Raw genomic sequence first — 18,093 nt, 5'->3', positions numbered from 1 at the left:
TGAGAAAGAACAACGTCCAGGCAGACAGCAGTCCTAAATCAGAAACTTTGAAGCCTTGTCCTCAATTGCATTGCAGTATTGCGGTACATATCAAAATAAACAATGCGATGATCATTATTCGTTTAGCTTATAAAGTTGCTTCTTCTATTTATAAACATGTAACATTTACAAAAATTACAAAAACAACATTTACGATTCTAGGACTTGTACACCTGCCGCAGCGTGGTAATGTTTGACAAACGTTCCATTATGTCTGAGGGCAGCTTGAAGCATCCTCTTACGTATAAATACTGAAAAAAAAAATAAATAAAACGTATGTAGCCAACAAGACAAATAGGTTTCATCAATAAACATTCAAACCTTCAAATTTTGGCAATGCTGCGATAAGAATCCCAGTCCAACCTCAGTGACCAACACACAGTTCGTTAGCTTCAGTGTGCTCAGCCGTTTGAGGTGCATTGCGATTAGCTCCACACAGTAATCGTTGATGTTTGGGCACTCGCTTAGATCCAAGAATTCCAGTGCCGGACAGCTAGTCACTAGTTTTTCAATGCCTGGTTTCGAGATCTGTTAACATAGAATAATTATAGAAATGACCATAAATGTATTAGTTGGATTACGCCTGCACTAACCTGAGGGCATCGGGAAATGCTCAGTTCCTTCAGCTCCATAAATCGAAATGCATATCGCAATGAAAAGTCCGTGATTTTGTAGCATCCGGACACTTTGAGTATGCGAAGTTTCTTCAACCGATCGATCGAGAATGTTTCCTCGATATCCCAAATCGCGAATGTTTTCTGCGGAAGATCAATCCCAGTGAATCCGGCATCTGTGATCTACAATAGAATGGTATTGAAATTAGAAGTGATCGTATTGCCAGTTGCTGTCAGTAGACCTTGGTGCTTCGTTCTAAATTAAGATGTAAAAGATTAGTTAGATAAAGAAACAAATGTTGTAGAGCACAATCGGTCATGCAGGAAGCTGAACCACCTAGGTTCAACAAGGTGAGATTACGAAAATTCAACGCAATCTTAATGATACACTCGTCATCTAATGGGTTCAAAAGTTCCAAATAAAGGTCTTTCATGATTGTCTTGTTACTGTACGCAGCCCCGTCGACAATTGCACGCATTGAAAATCGACAGCTGGACAGATCTAAGCCCTCCACTTTCCGCAGCTTGAAAATTTGTAGAACACCGTAATCGGAAACTCCACAGCACCCGCTTAGCTTCAGAACCGTTAATTCGCTCATGTGGCCAACGATTTGATCAATACAATAATCAGTGATTCCAGTTGACTGAGACAGATCAAGAATGCGGATACGAGTCTGGTTGCGTAGCAGGTCGATGATGGCAGGTTCTTTACGTGGCATCTTCTCCAGGTATGTAAAACATAAAACCTCCAGACGAAGTCCTCTAGCTCTCACAATCCCTCGTAGAAATAGGTCGTCAACTGCAACCCCACTTAGATTGATGTTTTTGAGGTAGTTTTGACGTTGCTGGATAAAGGTCAAAATACAGTTGAGCATCTTAGCCTTTTGGGCAGCGCCAATATTTCCAAAGCAGTTCGAGAAATCCACCTCAGTAAGATCCGGCATCATATCTACCAAGACGTTTAACTGTAACTGGCTAACATTGTTCTTTGTCAAACTGAGGTGTCTAATGCTGGGGAAGTAGATATTCACTAGTCCATTATCGAAGTATTTCCATTTCTTGAAAAGATCATCGCGCAGCAAATCACACTCCACGAATCGAGCCGTGCGCAAATTTGGCATATGTTTGAAGACGGAAATTATCCGTTCGCGCCAGATCATGCACTTCTCGAAAGTGATCTCGCGGATGAAGGGACCGAACTCGGGCCAAAATTTGCTGACACTGTTCAGCTTGACACGGGTTAGCTTGATCACCGGGAAGAAGTGTCTACTGAGCAGCAAATCGGCAACGGGTGCTTTGAAATCATCGAATTCTATTCCAAATAGATGCAAACACTTTTTCTGAGCGAATCCAAGATATTTTGAAGCATCGTACCAGCGCCAGCAACTGAAGCTTGCCGCACTACGATCGGCCACCGAGAGGTACTGGAAAATTTTCACCAACAGCTACGACAGAAAGCGGTTAGAGTTCAACCACTAGCGAGAGTTTAAGTGGAAATAGCTTACTTCAGTGGGAAGAAGTGCAAAATCAGGTTCAAGGACCTTCAGTTGAACTTTCCAATACTGTCTGAAATCTTCTAGTGTGTGATACTCGTGCATTTCACTGGTTGCGGAGTATTACTTAATTCCGTGCTGTTTGGACGATTGAAAAATACTTTCTAATTCAAGTTCAAGGTGGCTTTTATTGCACCGTATGTTTAATGAAACTATTTTAATCTAGTTACGATTAGGGTAGGGAAATTGGATGATGACAAGTCAGCTTAGTCGCCGAATTAAAATTCTATTTAAATGCAAAAACAAATCACTCACGACACAAATCATTACCTTAGTGCTTCTTTCGACATTCATATCAACCAAGCAGGTGAGATTACAGAAAATGTACTGTGCCGACCAATCGGTCATACACGACGATGATCCTCCAATGTTCAACACTGTCAAATTGGTGAAGTTGGCCCCAATCTTAACAATGCAATCATCGTCCAACGTATCAATTTGCTCCAGAAGGAACTCTTTCATAATCTTTCTGTTGCACAGAGCAGCTCCTTCAAGGATGCCCTTTTTAGTAATTCGACACTTGGAAAGGTCCAGCTTTTCCAAATCCTTCAGCCGAAATATTTGTGTCACTCCGTAATCACCAACACCCCAGCAACCACTCAGGTTAAGATTTGTCAACTTAGTCATATGTTTAACTATCTGATCCAGGCAATAGTCGGTTATTCCCACCGACTGAGATAGATCCAGAGTCCTCATTTCGGTTTGCTGCCGCAACAAACTTACGATAGCCGGATTTCGAAGAGGCATCTTTTCCAGATAGGTCAAACTTAGGCTCTCCAGGAACAGTTGGTGAGCCTCAATCATTTTTCGAAGAAACAAATCATCCACCGCAATCCCGCTTAGGTTCAAACATTTCAAAAGAAACTGTCTCTCCAAGATGAACGTCGAAACGCAATTCAACATCTGAGCTTTACTGGCCGAATCTATATAACTGAAGCAGTTCGATAGGTCTACCTCCGTCAAATTGGGCATCATTTCCACTATTGCACTGAACTGTAGCTCAGTGAAGTTATTCTTCGCCAAACTCAAAGAAGTAACGCTCAGAAAGTGGATATTCAATAAGCCGTTCTCGAAGAACTTCCAGTTTTTGAATAAATCATCCCTAAGCAAATCACACTCCACGAATCGTGCCGTCCGTAGATTCTTCATGTGCTTAAAGACCGATATGATTCTCTCTCGCCAGACCATGCACTTCTCGAAGGTGATCTCGCTAATTGACGGACCGAAGTCCGCCCAGAACTGACTGTACACCGACTGTTGTAGTCTTACACGGGTCAACTTCAGCACCGGGAACACGTGAGGACTGAGAAGCAGATCAGCGATCGGAGGTTTGCTATCATCGAACTCCACACCGATTAGGTGAAGGCACATTTGTTTGGCGAACCCAAGATACTTGGACGCTTCGTACCATTTCCAGCAGGTGTAACTGGCAGCGTTGCGATCGCTTATGGGAAGAAATTTGAAAATTTCCACCAGAAGCTAGGGAGGGAATAATTTTTACCTATAGTAAACTAGTATCGATACGTGTGCATGAAATCACTTACTTCTGTTGGGAGGTTGCCAAAGCTTGGTTCGATTAATTTCTTCTTCAACAGTTTCATTTTGGGATACGTTAACCCGGCGGTTAGCGCGGTGGATGATTTAATACTGATCGGAGATGCTGTAATCTCGGTGAAAGCGTTTTCAAGTTCGAGGCTACAACAGCAGGATCTTCGGGTGTATGGCTGCCTGTCGTCACCATCGCGTTGAGCGTAGGATGAGGGTATAATTAGCGCATGACGTTTGTGTATGTGTCGTTGTACAATGTCGGATCAACGCTGCACTCGGTAGCGTGTTTCAATTGTGACGTGCATTGACGTGTAACGAATGATTTCTGCCCTTCACTTTGATTTCAGAATGAAGCTAAGATCAGGATTTGTTTTACGATGCCTTGAATTGGTTTTATATGTTTCAAGAACTTACTTGATGCTTTGCAAAAGAAATCTTTAATATGTAAATGTAATTCATTAGTCAAACGTCTCGAATAAGTTGAGAAAGTTTCGGATTAAATAGATATGTGCCGCATTGCCAAGCGTTCCCTAAGGTGTCCCGCATTTTCCAATACGAGTTTTCCAAGTTATCACAGAAAAAAATTATCTAGTAGTTGAATTATCAATTAACGTTATTGTTTGTCTACATGGATTGGGAAAAAGTGTAAAGTGCCTATTTTCACCATATTAAGAAGGGTGTCTCACAAATTCATTAATTACTCGACCCATCATCAATGGAATGCATACATATTATCGTCAACAGCTTTGCTTCGTTGATAAGAACGAAGATAACAACACAAATGCCCTACAAACGGCTTCAAATGGGTGGAGTAATAATAGAAACATGGCGAAAACAGACTCATCACCCTATTGTCAAAAATTCAGCATTTACATGGTCTAATAATTATCGCTGGGATAGGAATATTCTAAACGAAAAATATTGAAAGTTTCGAAGTTCAAACCATTTGGTTTAGGCAAGTTCATAAAATTTTTCAACAGTCTGCTTTCTCATCTCGAACAGATCAGAAGTCAAAAGCTCACCGCTTTCGAACAGAATACAAACTAAAAATACCACCCGCGCCGCGTGTGCGTGTAACATGTAAACACAGCAAAGTTGCGTTACCCTCAACTGCGAGTGAAATGAGTGAGCCACAAAATAAATTTCGCCCATCACGGGAGAACACCAGAGTCACTCGAAAACATTAAAAGCATCGAACATGTAACAGCGAAAATCAAATCTCTAGCGACGACTACAAGCGTTGCGTTGCGAGGCACGGTGCAATTCGTAGATTAAAAATACTAACGATTATCATGTTACCTACAGGTAGTTTAATTCATCTTGCTTGTGAGAAAGATGATCGGAAATGAACTTCGGATCCAGAAGATTTTTGGGGGGGGGGGGGGGGGTTCTGAAAATTCTATTTTGAAATGAGCATTGTTCAATACCGAATACTCAAAAATCTAATATAAAGAAAATCTGTGGATTTGGTTTAAAATGATTTTGAGTTGGGAACAAACTTAGAATTGAAATTTATTTCAAGCACTTCGACAAGTTGAAAAATTTTGTGGGGGAGGGGGAGGGCTGGACCTCCAGGACCCTCACCCTGGATCCGCCCTTGAACCAATAGCATGAGCATCGTCATTGCCGACCACGACCAACTTCACCGATACTTACTGTTCATGTAATACCTACTTAGAGAAGGCCACCGACTCAGCGACGCTTCCATAGGTATAAGGGAGTTGGAATGAATGACAGCTATAGGTCTAGGATTCGCTACAAGCAGGCAGTGCGAACACGAAATTAATGTTTTTATGCGGTTTATACGAATACTCTGAGCAATGAGGTATTTAGTTATGTTTTTCTTGGGTTAAAGGTCTGGATTAGGGTGTCCCAAAAAGACATCATGTTAAAAAAGTTATCGGACTCACTACTTAAGGGGGTATATAATTGGGGCAAAAAGTACCTAATGCTTAATAATTTTTTTTAAGCAGTAAAATGACTTAGACATGTGCGCTATTCTGCAAAATGTTTATTAAGGTTTCATTTATGAAATAAAAATTTTCGAGTGTAAGGTGTCAAAATATCGATTTTTATGTTTCTTAGGTTGAGGCGCCTCTACGGAATGTAGTCTTCAAGATCGTTTTGGTTTGTTGTTTGTACACGACGAATTGCAACCTATATTTTTATTTTATATGTGAAACCTTAATAAACATTTTTAAGAATAGCGCACATGTCTAAGTCATTTTACTTCTCCAAAAAAAATTATCCAACAGTAGGTACTTTTTGTACAATTATATAAGAGAACCCTCTTAAACGAATGGTTAGGGTATGCGGCCAATTTTGGGTAAAATTGCAAATTTATGCCTGTTGAAATGCTCCTGAACTGTCGTAGATTTTTTCAATATTTTTTGTACAATTCTTAGATTATAAGGGCGGCAGGGCCATTAAAACTTAAAAAAGTGCAATTTTTGATGTTTTAACCATACCCATCTAAAAACTTTTAAAAGCACAGGAAACACTTCAAATAGTTGGGACATAAATTTGTTTTAAGAAAGTGTACAATTGTCAGAGTTACAAATATTCAAATTCATGAATGAAAATTGATCATATTCAGCCGCATTCATCTTTGATATTCAGTAACGCTAACGAAAACGTCAAATGAACCAGCTGCCCGCTTATCCAATGCAAGTTTTCATTCGCCTTCGAATATTGCACGAAGCGAACGTGCAAGAATGAATCAAACGCATCAAAGTAGGCCCTGCCACAATAAAAGCGATCATAATTATTTGTTTATATGTTTTACCAACTTTTCGTAACATTTACATAGATACCTATTTAGTGAAATGAACATTATTGAACGATGTTAAATTGAATTAATAACGGATTTTTGAATGAATCTTTCTCATATTTACGGTTCATTTTCAGCCGTCAAAAAAGGGCTTCGATTATTTCTAACTCTGATAGCTGCGACTAATGGGGTATTAATTATTAAAGTTTTGGCATTTCTAGCTATTCATCAAATATACCACTGTTTTACAAAATAAAACAATTTAAATGTACTTAGTCCGCATTATGTTTTTCGGAAAATAGAAAGAAAATCATGAAAAATTTCGTTTTTCGTTTGTCTGTACTGTATCAGAATCGGTTTGACGATTTTTAATTATTAGGGGAACCCGGGGCTATTCGGACCTACTTAAGCAAATCGCCCTTTTAGGTGGATAGATGCGAAAAAATTACCGGTCAAAATTCCTAATTGTTAGTTTGAAACACCAGCTACATTTTGGTGCCATAAAAAGTTCATTTGCACCACTCAATGGCAGCGCTAGGCGACGATTTGCAAACCTGTACGTTTTTTCAGCCTTTTACAATGTAGGGGCACGGTGTTCCTAAAACCGTTATTAACAAAAAATGACCATAAATTTGTCATACGGCATTCGAAAGATACAGTATCCAAGCATCTTCTCAGTGAATTTCAAAATGATCCATCGAGGGATTCGAGAGAAATTGCAATTTGAAGTTTTATGACACGTTTCATAAGGCTACCAGCAAACACCCACGGGTTTGGTCCTATCTCTACAAACAAATTTTTTTTTGTCTACTTATTTAGTTCATGGAATTCGAAAGATATAGTAATCAAGTATATCTCCTACAAGTTTAAAAATATTTCATTGGCGGAATCGAAATTTATAACGGTTTGGATGTGGTATGCGGTCATAGATGGGTTTTCTACCAGACTTCAAGCGTGAATCCATGTTTGTCCATTGACTATTTAGATCGTTTATACGTGCCGCGGTTTTTAAAGGAAAACCTGACCATTTAATTACATAAATATAATGTACAAAAGGTGTTATTTATATGGTGCACTGAAAAAATATGAAAAAAGGGTTGTCTACCAAACGTTAAATATAATGTGTAAATTAAAAAAATGGATAAAAGTCGGAATGTTTACTTCAAAAGGCCATATTTCAATGGTTTGTTGACCGATTCTAATTATTTTTTCATTATTGAACAAGTAGACGTTTCATCGTTAATTTTCATTAAGAAGAATATAAAATAGAGTTGCCTACTTCAAACAATAGACAACATAATTATCCTGAATTATATGTATTATCACTATTTAGTGAATATCTTTGTATTCAAAACGATGACCTATACATTAGATGAATGCAACGAACGCAAACTGCAAATGATGGAAAAATAAAACCATAAATTTAAAAAATATGAAGGTATTTGCTGATTCAGATCAATTTATGTTATGATACGGTTTTTGTTGGAAATTTTGTACAATCGCTGGTTGGGTTGACAGATGTTAAAACTGGTCAAAGGGGATGTTATTAGTACAAGTTCATCTGCTCATATCTCTAACTATTGTCTGTTTTATTGTGGAATTGAACTTATCATGAGAATTTGACATTCAGATGTTTATACAGCAATTGCAATCAACTAGTATATAAAAATGGATAGGCAGCTATTTTTAAAACAAAAATATTTACTAAATAATGATAATATATATAGTTGAGATCAACTATATCGCCTATTTATTGATGTAGATGACTCTGTTTTATATTCTTCTTAATGTAAATTAACAATGAAACGTTTACCTGTTCAATAATGAAAAAAATAATTACAATCGGTCAACAAACCATTGAGATATGGCCATTTGAAGTAAACATTCCAATTTTCATTCATTTTTTTAGTTTTCACATTATATTTAACGTTTGGTAGACAACCCTATTTTCATATTTTTTCAGTGCACCATATAAATAACACCTTTTGTACATTATATTAATGTAATTAAATGGTAAGGTTTTCCTTTAAAAACCGCGGCACGTATAAACGATCTAAATAGTCAATGGACAAACATGGATTCACACTTGAAATCTGGTAGAAAACCCATCTATGACCGCATACCACATCCAAACCGTTATAAATTTCGATTCCGTCAATGAAATATTTTCAAACTTGCAGGGAATATACTTAATTACTATATCTTTCGAATGCCATGTACTAAATAAGTAGACAAAAAAATTTGTTTGTAGAGATAGGACCAAACCCGCGGGTGTTTGCTGGTAGCCTTATGAAACGTGTCATAAAACTTCAAATTGCAATTTCTCTCGAATCCCTCGATAGATCATTTAGTCCCGTACGCTCATATCTCACAAAAGTGATGAGCGTCTCGAAAATATCTCTGTTTTCACCCAAACAAAAATCATTCCATAAAATAGGAGCCTCAAGCTTTCCAAAACACTAACCATTTATTTTTTCACTTTTTTTTGTTGCTTTAATCACGGTTTTTCCATTATAACGATTTTTGTTTTGTGAATGACAAAACAACGAAACACGTTCTATCTTTTTTCTACAAAGAACAAAGAATCAACTTCAGCTCTCAAAATTAATGTTTAAGAATAGCGGTTTCACGAATATGTACGATAGTTAGAAAGTCTTGCTTTTTTCTGAGAAATCGAGGGAGTCCGAATTACCCCCACTGTCTTAATAGCCCCGCGTTCCCCTATTAATATTACTAAGTAGGATTACTTACTACTAACCGGGGTTGAAAATTCGAAAATTTAAAAAATGTCGAATTAGTGGCAAGTTATGGCATATATTTGAATGCTGAATTTAATGGCGTATTCAAATTTTGGTATATTAGGTTTCATTTTCATGCCGGAATATGTCACAACACAACACTGAAGGAGCATGTATATGTTGGCGGTTTACTAGGTAAGTGAACATGCGCCGCGCCTGGTTGTATTGCAAAAATCTTCGGCGGTGAAACTCCGGGTTCATACTGATTAACACATTACTAATACAGTAGAATCCACGTAAAAAAAGGAATAAGTGTTGTATATTAGAGATAGGCAGAACAGTTCACTTCGAAGAACTATTCCCGACTAAACAGTTTTGTGTAAAGAGCTAGTTCACATGAACTGTTCTTCGGTTCAGTTGCAATTTTGTTCATGATTGACTTCAGCTTTACGCTGGTTGGACCATGAACAACAATAAATTTACGGAAATTATAAAAATTTGCTGTCGGATTTGGATAGATTAAGTATTAAGCTACGGATGTTACGATGGCATCTTGTTCGTTTCGGTAACTCATTAGAGTACATGGAAAATTCTCTCGTAGCGCACAGCTTGATAACAAAAGAAAATAATTATAGTGATGAATAAAAAAAATCTTTGTAGAATCAATCATATTTGTATATTTGCTGAATGAATAATAATAAAATTGATCATTCTTCATTTCATGAGCTGTTCTTCAAGCCAAATATTTTCTTATTTGACCATTGCAACATGCATGTATGTAACCATTAATCAAATGTGTATTTTCTATACCCAAATATAAATGACCTTCACCGTTCGCTACTATTATTTGAGCAAAAAATTCAAGTTTATTCAGCAGAATAAATTATTGATCGAGTTTTGGTTTGCTAACAGCGGATTTCTAGACGATTAAAAAAGTGTAACATTCACGCTCTTACCACCCGATGCCATCGCCGTCATTATCTAAGAGATATTCAAACACATTAAGTTGTCGAAATTCGCATACTAATTTAAATTTTAAAACAACTGTTTAAAATTATCAATTAAATCTTGTACTGGGGATGTAATTATTCCAGTTCTAGTTCCACATCGAAACACGTAATCAAAAAAACGATGCAAAACATGTACTTAGGAATCGGTTTAAAACAGCAATTAATGAATTAATTTTATTTGTTTTGTCTTTAATCGCTCAAGAAATACTTAACCAATAGATTGTTTAAGTGCATTTGCACATTATTGAAAATATAATTGGAAAATTAAGTTGCATTCTTCAAGGAAGATCTGAATATTTCGCTCCTTGGTGAGCGTGGGCTTCTCTTTAGCTACTCGTAGTGAATATATTTGCTGGACAGACCAGCCTATTTTTGCTAGATGAATTAGCCAAATAATGCCAATCAGCTAATGAGATAATTGAGCGATTGAAATAGTTAAATAATTTGAAAGTATAGCAGAGATCATGGTGTTGCACTTGGTTTTAGATTTTTGTTACTGGTAAAAGATCTTCAATAAATTATAGGGAGGGTGTATAGCAAATTGTAACGCATAGAAACAGAAGGGTAAGCTAGAACGGGAGTAGATAGTTGTGATAGTATTAAATTATGTATGCTAGAACGTGAGTCGATAGTTCGGATTGATAAAAGTTCATACGCAAATTATTTTGCACGCTCTTGTGAAAAGCTACATTTTAATGACACCGTGGTTCTGTCCTGTACACAACCTTTTAATTTTAATGACTATGATTATAAAAAATATGATGTTTCTGATTACAGATTACCAAATTTGCCACAACTTTACTTAAGCGGGACCCATGCAGTTTCAACATCAATGTCATCAATGAAGTTTAAAGGTCACGAGAGCTTTTTCTTTTTGTCTTCAAAAGTAAAATTGAAAAGTCAAAACATGTATCTTCAAAATAAAAAAAATTTCCAAATTCATTGAGTAGACGTTTTACAATTTGTTTCCAAAATAGTGCTCAATTTTAGACCTCGCGAGTAGAAGACCCCCTTAATAAAGCTTCTTTTAAAACTTGTTTCAAAATGAGTACGGCACTCTCCCTGCTTACCTCTATTTTAAAACAAAGGGGAAAAAGAGAAAAATCGAAAGCCGAAGTAATTTTCTATGTAAGCCGGACAAGTTTTTGATGAGAACAAATTTTGTGCATATGGAAATAAGACCTAACATAATGTTAACTAGTGCCAATTTGGTTTCGTTGGGACTTATCTAACTAGCATTAATTTGGTGTTAGTTACTGACGCTATAAAACCATACATTATGTTAGGTTTTGTGTATTTATGCACATAATTTAGTTTTATCAAAATTTTTGGGGAATTTTGCATAGTACTTGGCGTTTGATTCTTATACCAAAAGAATGTTTCGGTTCACATTCCTCGTGGGCAAACAGAAACTCTGTGCTTTCTATTGAGACATCAATCGGTACCAGTCAGTTGTTTAGCGTTCACGCAAGACGTGTGACTGACTTTTTGGATTTCAGTGTCTAACTAGCACTAAGTTGGTGTTAGTTACTGACGAGGAGAATCCGAAACACTAAAAACCATACATACTTTTCTCCGGATTACTTTTCTTTTCTCCTGCTACTGGAGTAAAACTTACGTAGCTTATTCGTGTACTACGAGAAAAAAAATCGTTGAAAATCTATCTTCCACTTACGATCTTCCTTAATCGAAAAGAAATTGTCATTCGTTAACATCTAGCCATCATTCTGACCTTCAAAGTTATAATTTGTTTTTCCGGTATTTATTATACAAGCTCTCTAGTGAAACCAATTACGGTTCGTTACGTTGTCGTATTGCCATTCGTCACATACTATTTTCTTCCTCAACAAGTTACACTAGGAAACGACAAACCAGTAACTATTGCCAAAAAAGCATTGCGTCGACAGACATTCAATTTGATCGGTTGTATCGATACGTAATTGAATCGGATAACCGAAGAAAAACATGTATACTGTCTCTTCTCGAATGCGTAACCATTATTCTATGTATAGGTAGATGTTGGCAGCAAAATAGTAGCAGGAACTTCACATAATCGTTGCCGCAGAATGCTGACGGTATGAATTGCGGAAAACGGTTAAAAATTATTAAAATCAAAAACATATTTAAATATGATAAATGATAACAGAAAGAACACCAAAACTATGGTTAGTCAGGTTCATGGATGGTACACGCAGTTTGCGCCAGAACATACCTTGGTACAAGCTACAACATTGAGCTGCTTTAGATTCTGCAGATAGCAGGCGATGTACTGGATGGATGCATCGGTAACGCAGTTCGTCGTACTATCCAGGTCCAGTATTTGAATGTTTTTGAAGGTAACCATCATGTAATACAAGGTTGAATCAGTCAGATGGTTCAATATGCTTAAGTATAGCTCGTGCAGTTCCCGCGGCCGTTTACCGACGATTCCGGTCATGATGCCGTAGTCACTAATGCGTTCACAATTGGAAATGTCGAGTACACGAAGATGCTGCAGAGTGTGCATATCCAGAACACCCTCATCGCTAATCAACCAACACCGTCGAAGCTTGAGGGTGTGCAGTAGTGGACAGCTCGTGATGATGATCTGGAGACACTCATCGTTGATGCCGGTCGAGGATGTTAGGTCTAGATAGGTGAGTTCCGTTTGCAGACCTAGGAAGCGAATTATTCCGGGTTCTTTCAGTGGAACACGATCGCAGTACGCTACTGTTAAATGTGATAATCGGAGATCTTCGATTTCGCACAAACAGTGCCACGTGAAGTCGTCTACACAGGGAGTATCAGCGATATTCAACGCGCTCATCAGGTATCGATTTTTATTGATCAGTTTCATTACTCGATCGAGCATTGTGATGCGTTTGGAGAGGTACAGGTTGATGAAACAGTTCGATACGTCTACCGATCGAAGGTTGGGTGCCATGGTGATAAAACGCTCGAAATGGTACTCGTTGAAGTAGTCGCAACCGGACAGCGAAAGATGCCTTAAACAGAATAAGAAGAAAGGGAACATTGGTTCCTGTAAGTTGTGTTCCAGCGGCCACGTTTTGAACAATTCATCGCATTGCATCAGCTCTAATCGTCTCAGGTTCAGCAGATTCTTCATTACGGATATGAACTTCTTCTTTCTGATCTTGCACGAGCGGAGCGTCAGTTCCGTTATCCACAATCCGTGAATCGCCCAGAAGTCGCTGTGTTTGTTGAAATCAACCTGCGTGAACGTCAGTCTAGGGTAGTATCGGAAGCCCTTGCTGAAGTACTTGAACGGGCCCACCTGATCACCGAATTCTACCTGGTTGAAGTGATAGTAGGTTTTATCCAGAAATGGTTCGTAATAATGTGATGCTTCCATCCAGCGTCTACAGGTGGATCCCGCTGCCAAACGATCACTTGGAGTGATTTGTTTGAATATTTTGATTATCAATTCCATCGGCAGTATGTCATAGCGGGCTTCGAACCGACCGTTACAGCTGAATGGTTCTAACCACTTTGGGTGTTCGATTTCCGATTCGGGTTCACCTTTTTGGAAGTTCCACTTGATATTTGGCATCAGGGCAATAATGCTGGTTCGCTCTTTGCTCGCGGTTGACGTTTGTGATCCTGGTCTGGGCGGTTTCTTCGGTGAAATAGTGATCGCCACATTATCAGGATTGTTGAAATCTATCACTTTCTCCAAAGGTGGTTTTGGGGTTCCCGGTTTCCGTTCACTACTTTTTACAGGTTTAACATCAACTGTCTTTGTCGATTTGGATTTGGATTTCGATGATTTACGGTCACTACTTTTAGATCCAATTCGCCGTTTCGATGTAGTCGAGGAAGGTTTTATCTCTTCTATTACACTATGGGAACAGATGAAATCCATCAAGTCTTTCCTAAGTTTTAGCTCGACATTCATCTTAGCTGCTGGTTCTAGACAAACTAACCTTCTGTCCGTTTTATTATCAAACGTTTATTCGCAAGTTGCGCTCATTGTTACCGAACTTTCAGCGACTGTTGGTGCCACCCGAAGCGTTACTTCCGAGTCCGTTCGCGTGGCTGTAGGTGTCACGTGGTGCCATAGCGACTATTTAGAAAAGAGAGTTCCGCCATCTATTTTCGAAACTAACGTTTTAAATTTAGATATAGATCTTTGCTGGAGATGCACCGGAATCGTTCACGTAGCAATCGAATAATCGAAAGCACTCATACCCGATCGTGAACTTGCTTCGTAAATCATTAGTAAAATATCTCACCCTGATCTTGAAATGCAGGCGTCGATTGCAGTTCAGTCGATCGCCAAACCTCGCGAGGAGCGTTGCGCCAAAAAATAGTTGGTGAAAGCGCAAACACAAGCTGTTTTCGTTGCTTGTGTACTACTAAAAGTTATCACGGTTCTCGAGCGAATATTTGAATTGATTTCAATTGTTCAAGTTGTGAATGTTCGATAGTTTCTATGAAAATGAGTTTGGAACGCGTTTTTGACAAGATCGAACGTACAATGTATGTACATTTTGAGGATAAATTTCTGTATTACTTTGAGCCGTTCCTAGAGAATCTACCGTTTGAGGTATGTCATTGAGTATATCAACATAAGCCAATGTTAATTATTTTTCTCATTTACAGATTATGGTTTACTTACTTAGACATTTAAACGCAAGTGATCGCAGCACCATGGCACAGACTTGTCACGGCTTCTACGAAGGGCTTACGCACCCAGACATGCTACGTTCCACATGGCTTCACATTCACGATGTTGAGTTCGAGGACAATATTGAGCCGGTTCGAAGCTTGCTAACTGCATTTCGGTACTTCCCTAACGTCAAACTGACCAAGATCGTCTTCCGGAATCGTAGTGATTTCTGGGCTGAATTTGGAGAAGCCATAGAAGAGCTTTGGCTCGATAGCTGTACCATTTGGAAACAGAAATTGCTGGGTATTCTGCGTTACACGTTCCGGCTGAAGCGACTAACTATTCGAAACTGTCCGGATTTATTCCGTTCTTGGAAGCTGCTGAAGAACCTCACGGTGACGTACAGTCTGACGCTATCGAATCTTACTCATATCAGCTTGGCGGGAAATAATCGACTCGAGCAGCATCATTTCGATTTTATCGTTGGAATGGCGCCAAATCTCGATTCGCTAGACGTGTCGAACTGTTTCAAGGGTGTGGAAGCGGCGCAACGTTTTCGTATGCTTGGACATGTGTTGCGTTACGTGCAAGATCGTCAGCACGCGATTCGTCATTTGTATGTTGGCGATACGCCAATCGATAATCTGTTCCTGCGTCACCTGGCCGATATCAAGGAGCTTCGGTTGAAAAGTTTAAGCCTCTTGGTTTGTGATAAAGTACCGGCGACAGAAGCAGGGATCGTTGATCTAATCCGATTACAGGCAAGCCTGACCTATCTCGATTTGTCCAGATCGCTGGCTTTGAATGACTTTTGCTTGATCCAGATCTCCAACTGTATGCCTTTGTTGGAAACTTTGATTCTTAATCGGTGCTGGATGATCACAGATTACGGAATTTCGTCTATTAAACAGCTGACTAAATTGAAACACATTGATCTTACAAACTGTGAGAGGATCAGCGATGTCGGGATTTTGGGAGGTCTTTTGACACACAACAGACAGAGATTGAAAAAGCTATATCTGGGCCTGTTGTCAAGTATCGGGGAAGTAGTTTTCACAAAGATTTCCTTTGAGCTGAATAATTTGGCGGTACTGGATTTGGGGGGATGCTCCAACTGTATCAACGATCGATCGATTCAGTACATTTTCTACCACATGGCAGGTTTGAGGGACCTTAATTTGGATTGTTGTGCAAAGGTACGATTAAGGAACATTTACGTAGAATCGAAGTCTGAAATGATTTATTTTCCGTTCAGCTCACAGATGCGGGTATGACTGGTATAGACCTACCAGAGTGTGCAATATCCATTTGGGACTTTGAAATGTGCTTTTCAATCGAGGATCTTAAACGATTGCGTTATCTAAACCTCCATGGATGCTACCGAATAACTGACTACACTTTCAGGCGGAAATTCCGCTTGTTAGAACTAAGAGAACTCAATCTGGAACGGCTTCAGGTAACTTAAACAGTTCGTTTTATCGTCAGCACTCATAATAAACTTCCAATTATTCCAGATAACCGAGTATGGCGTAGAGAAGATCGCCCTAAACTGCCCTTCATTGGAGGTAATCGATTTCAGTGAGTGCCAGAACATCAACGACCGATGCGTCGAGATCGTAACCAAATGCTGCCTTCGATTGTCAACTTTGAAACTACAAAACTGCCCATTAATATCGGATTTGGCGATCGAATTTCTCGTGAAAAATTGCAAAACACTCAAATCGCTAAACATTCGGGGCTGCTACAAGATATCAGCCGAAGCGGAAGCCAAACTTGGCACCGTTAGATCGCTGAGACATGTGTTTGCAAACGAGAGAGAGTAGTGGCGACCTGGAGCACCTTTTTTTATCCACAACAATTAGAAAATAGATCCCGACCGGACGGTAGTCGGTAAAAGGTAGCATAGCTAAAAAACAACGAGCAGTGCAGGAGAGAAAAAAAATGGTTAAACAAAACAAAAACACCGGAGATGCATACAATAAAATTATCAAATCATATAAATTTACTCTTTATGCTTCGTTTTGACCCAGCCGACGGCTTTCCCTACTGATTGCTTTCTGCTACCCTGAAGTTTGCTCCGGCGGCATGAGTAGAGTGCTTCAATCGCGGCATTTTGTTCTCTGACCGGTTGAACTTGCGGCTACTAGCCACGGTTGGCGGCGTTTGGGCTTTGATCTTTTAAGGGGTTGGTTTTACAACAACGAACAAAAAAGTTGAACTGACCTTATCAACCGGTTTTCGTCCAGTGTCTCAGAGGTATTCGACTGGTTTGCATTGTCCATTCGGCTCGGCGGGGTGTTGTAAGTTCAACAAGTTTTTGGAAAACGGAAATGGAAGGTTGAGGAAAATTCATTTATGATGGGGGTTAGTGAGCAGTCATCCCTCAAGGAACATTAGTAAATACAAATGCAGGACCTCACAGAATAGTTGTTTGAGTTTGTTTTGTATAGATGCATGAGGATAAGTCAAATTGGAATTATTAGCAGATTGACCTGTCACATCACATTTATTAGGTTGCCTCAGAATACGATGCATTTTGAAACACTAGGTAATTGTACATTACTCGACAAACATATGATTAGGGCGAATAAGCCAACTGTTGAAATTCACTTCGAGTGGAAATTACTGACAAACAGTTACTCTCCAATCACCGATATTGGTAGAAAATAAAAGAGAGAAGTTTTCTCTTTCATAAACTGTTGTGCACTGTGTTCGGCCAGTAACATTGAGCTTGAAGAGCTTTGATCTCGTAAATCGCTATAGCTAATTGCATTTATACAATCTCTGACGATTTCAATCAACAACTTTTCGACGTCCTGAAAAAAAAACAATACACTGGTGGAAATAAGTATAAAGACACAACTGTTTTCGTTCACTTAGGCTATTCACAGTGTTCGATTAAAACAAATTATATTCCTAAAGGTTTGAAAGTATGCCAATCATGTAACCTATTCGGGGTTCTTGGTTAATACATACAGCTACAAAGATATGTAAAATTTTTCCGTTTTTCGGTTGGAAATAATTATAAAGACATAAAAGGTTTTTTTTCTGAAAATTCAACTGTATTTAAAAAACAACAAAATGAATACTTAGTAGTGCGTAGCATTCCCTTTCTTCATAATAACCTCCTGTAGACGCCGTGGCATTGATGTAATTAAAGAATTTAAAGTATTCGGATCTAATTTTAGCCATTCTTCTTGAATTGCTCTCTT

General features: G+C 38.6%; 2 protein-coding genes across 4 annotated transcripts; one reads left to right on the top strand and one right to left on the bottom strand.

Annotated features, from left to right (window-relative positions):
- Window positions 1-114: 114 nt before the first annotated feature.
- On the bottom strand, window positions 115-14,206 carry LOC131691837 (F-box/LRR-repeat protein 7-like). 3 transcript variants are annotated; one of them, XM_058978510.1, is made up of 5 exons: window positions 3,751-4,033; window positions 2,477-3,685; window positions 633-836; window positions 361-567; window positions 115-290 (listed from the first exon to the last, which is right to left on the bottom strand). In XM_058978510.1, the coding sequence occupies exons 1-5, from the start codon at window positions 3,805-3,807 to the stop codon at window positions 198-200; spliced, it is 1,770 nt and encodes a 589-aa protein (XP_058834493.1). In that variant the 5' UTR covers window positions 3,808-4,033; the 3' UTR covers window positions 115-197. The 3 variants fall into 3 exon arrangements, with proteins under 3 accessions (XP_058834493.1, XP_058834492.1, XP_058834491.1); XM_058978509.1 differs by lacking the exons at window positions 2,477-3,685; window positions 3,751-4,033 and adding exons at window positions 896-2,098; window positions 2,159-2,457; XM_058978508.1 differs by lacking the exons at window positions 2,477-3,685; window positions 3,751-4,033 and adding an exon at window positions 12,485-14,206.
- A 343-nt stretch (window positions 14,207-14,549) lies between these two features.
- LOC131690235 (F-box and leucine-rich repeat protein 13-like) lies at window positions 14,550-16,868 on the top strand. Its single transcript, XM_058975830.1, has 4 exons — window positions 14,550-14,818; window positions 14,875-16,077; window positions 16,137-16,337; window positions 16,396-16,868. Exons 1-4 carry the CDS (start codon window positions 14,705-14,707, stop codon window positions 16,702-16,704), a joined length of 1,827 nt encoding a protein of 608 aa, XP_058831813.1. The 5' UTR covers window positions 14,550-14,704; the 3' UTR covers window positions 16,705-16,868.
- The last annotated feature ends 1,225 nt before the right edge of the window (window positions 16,869-18,093 follow it).

Source organism: Topomyia yanbarensis, chromosome 3 (assembly GCF_030247195.1).
Source record: "Topomyia yanbarensis strain Yona2022 chromosome 3, ASM3024719v1, whole genome shotgun sequence".
Classification (NCBI taxonomy): Eukaryota; Metazoa; Arthropoda; class Insecta; order Diptera; family Culicidae; genus Topomyia; species Topomyia yanbarensis.
The sequence above is the reverse complement of the archived record's forward strand: the minus strand, read 5'-3'. Positions and strand labels throughout refer to the sequence as shown.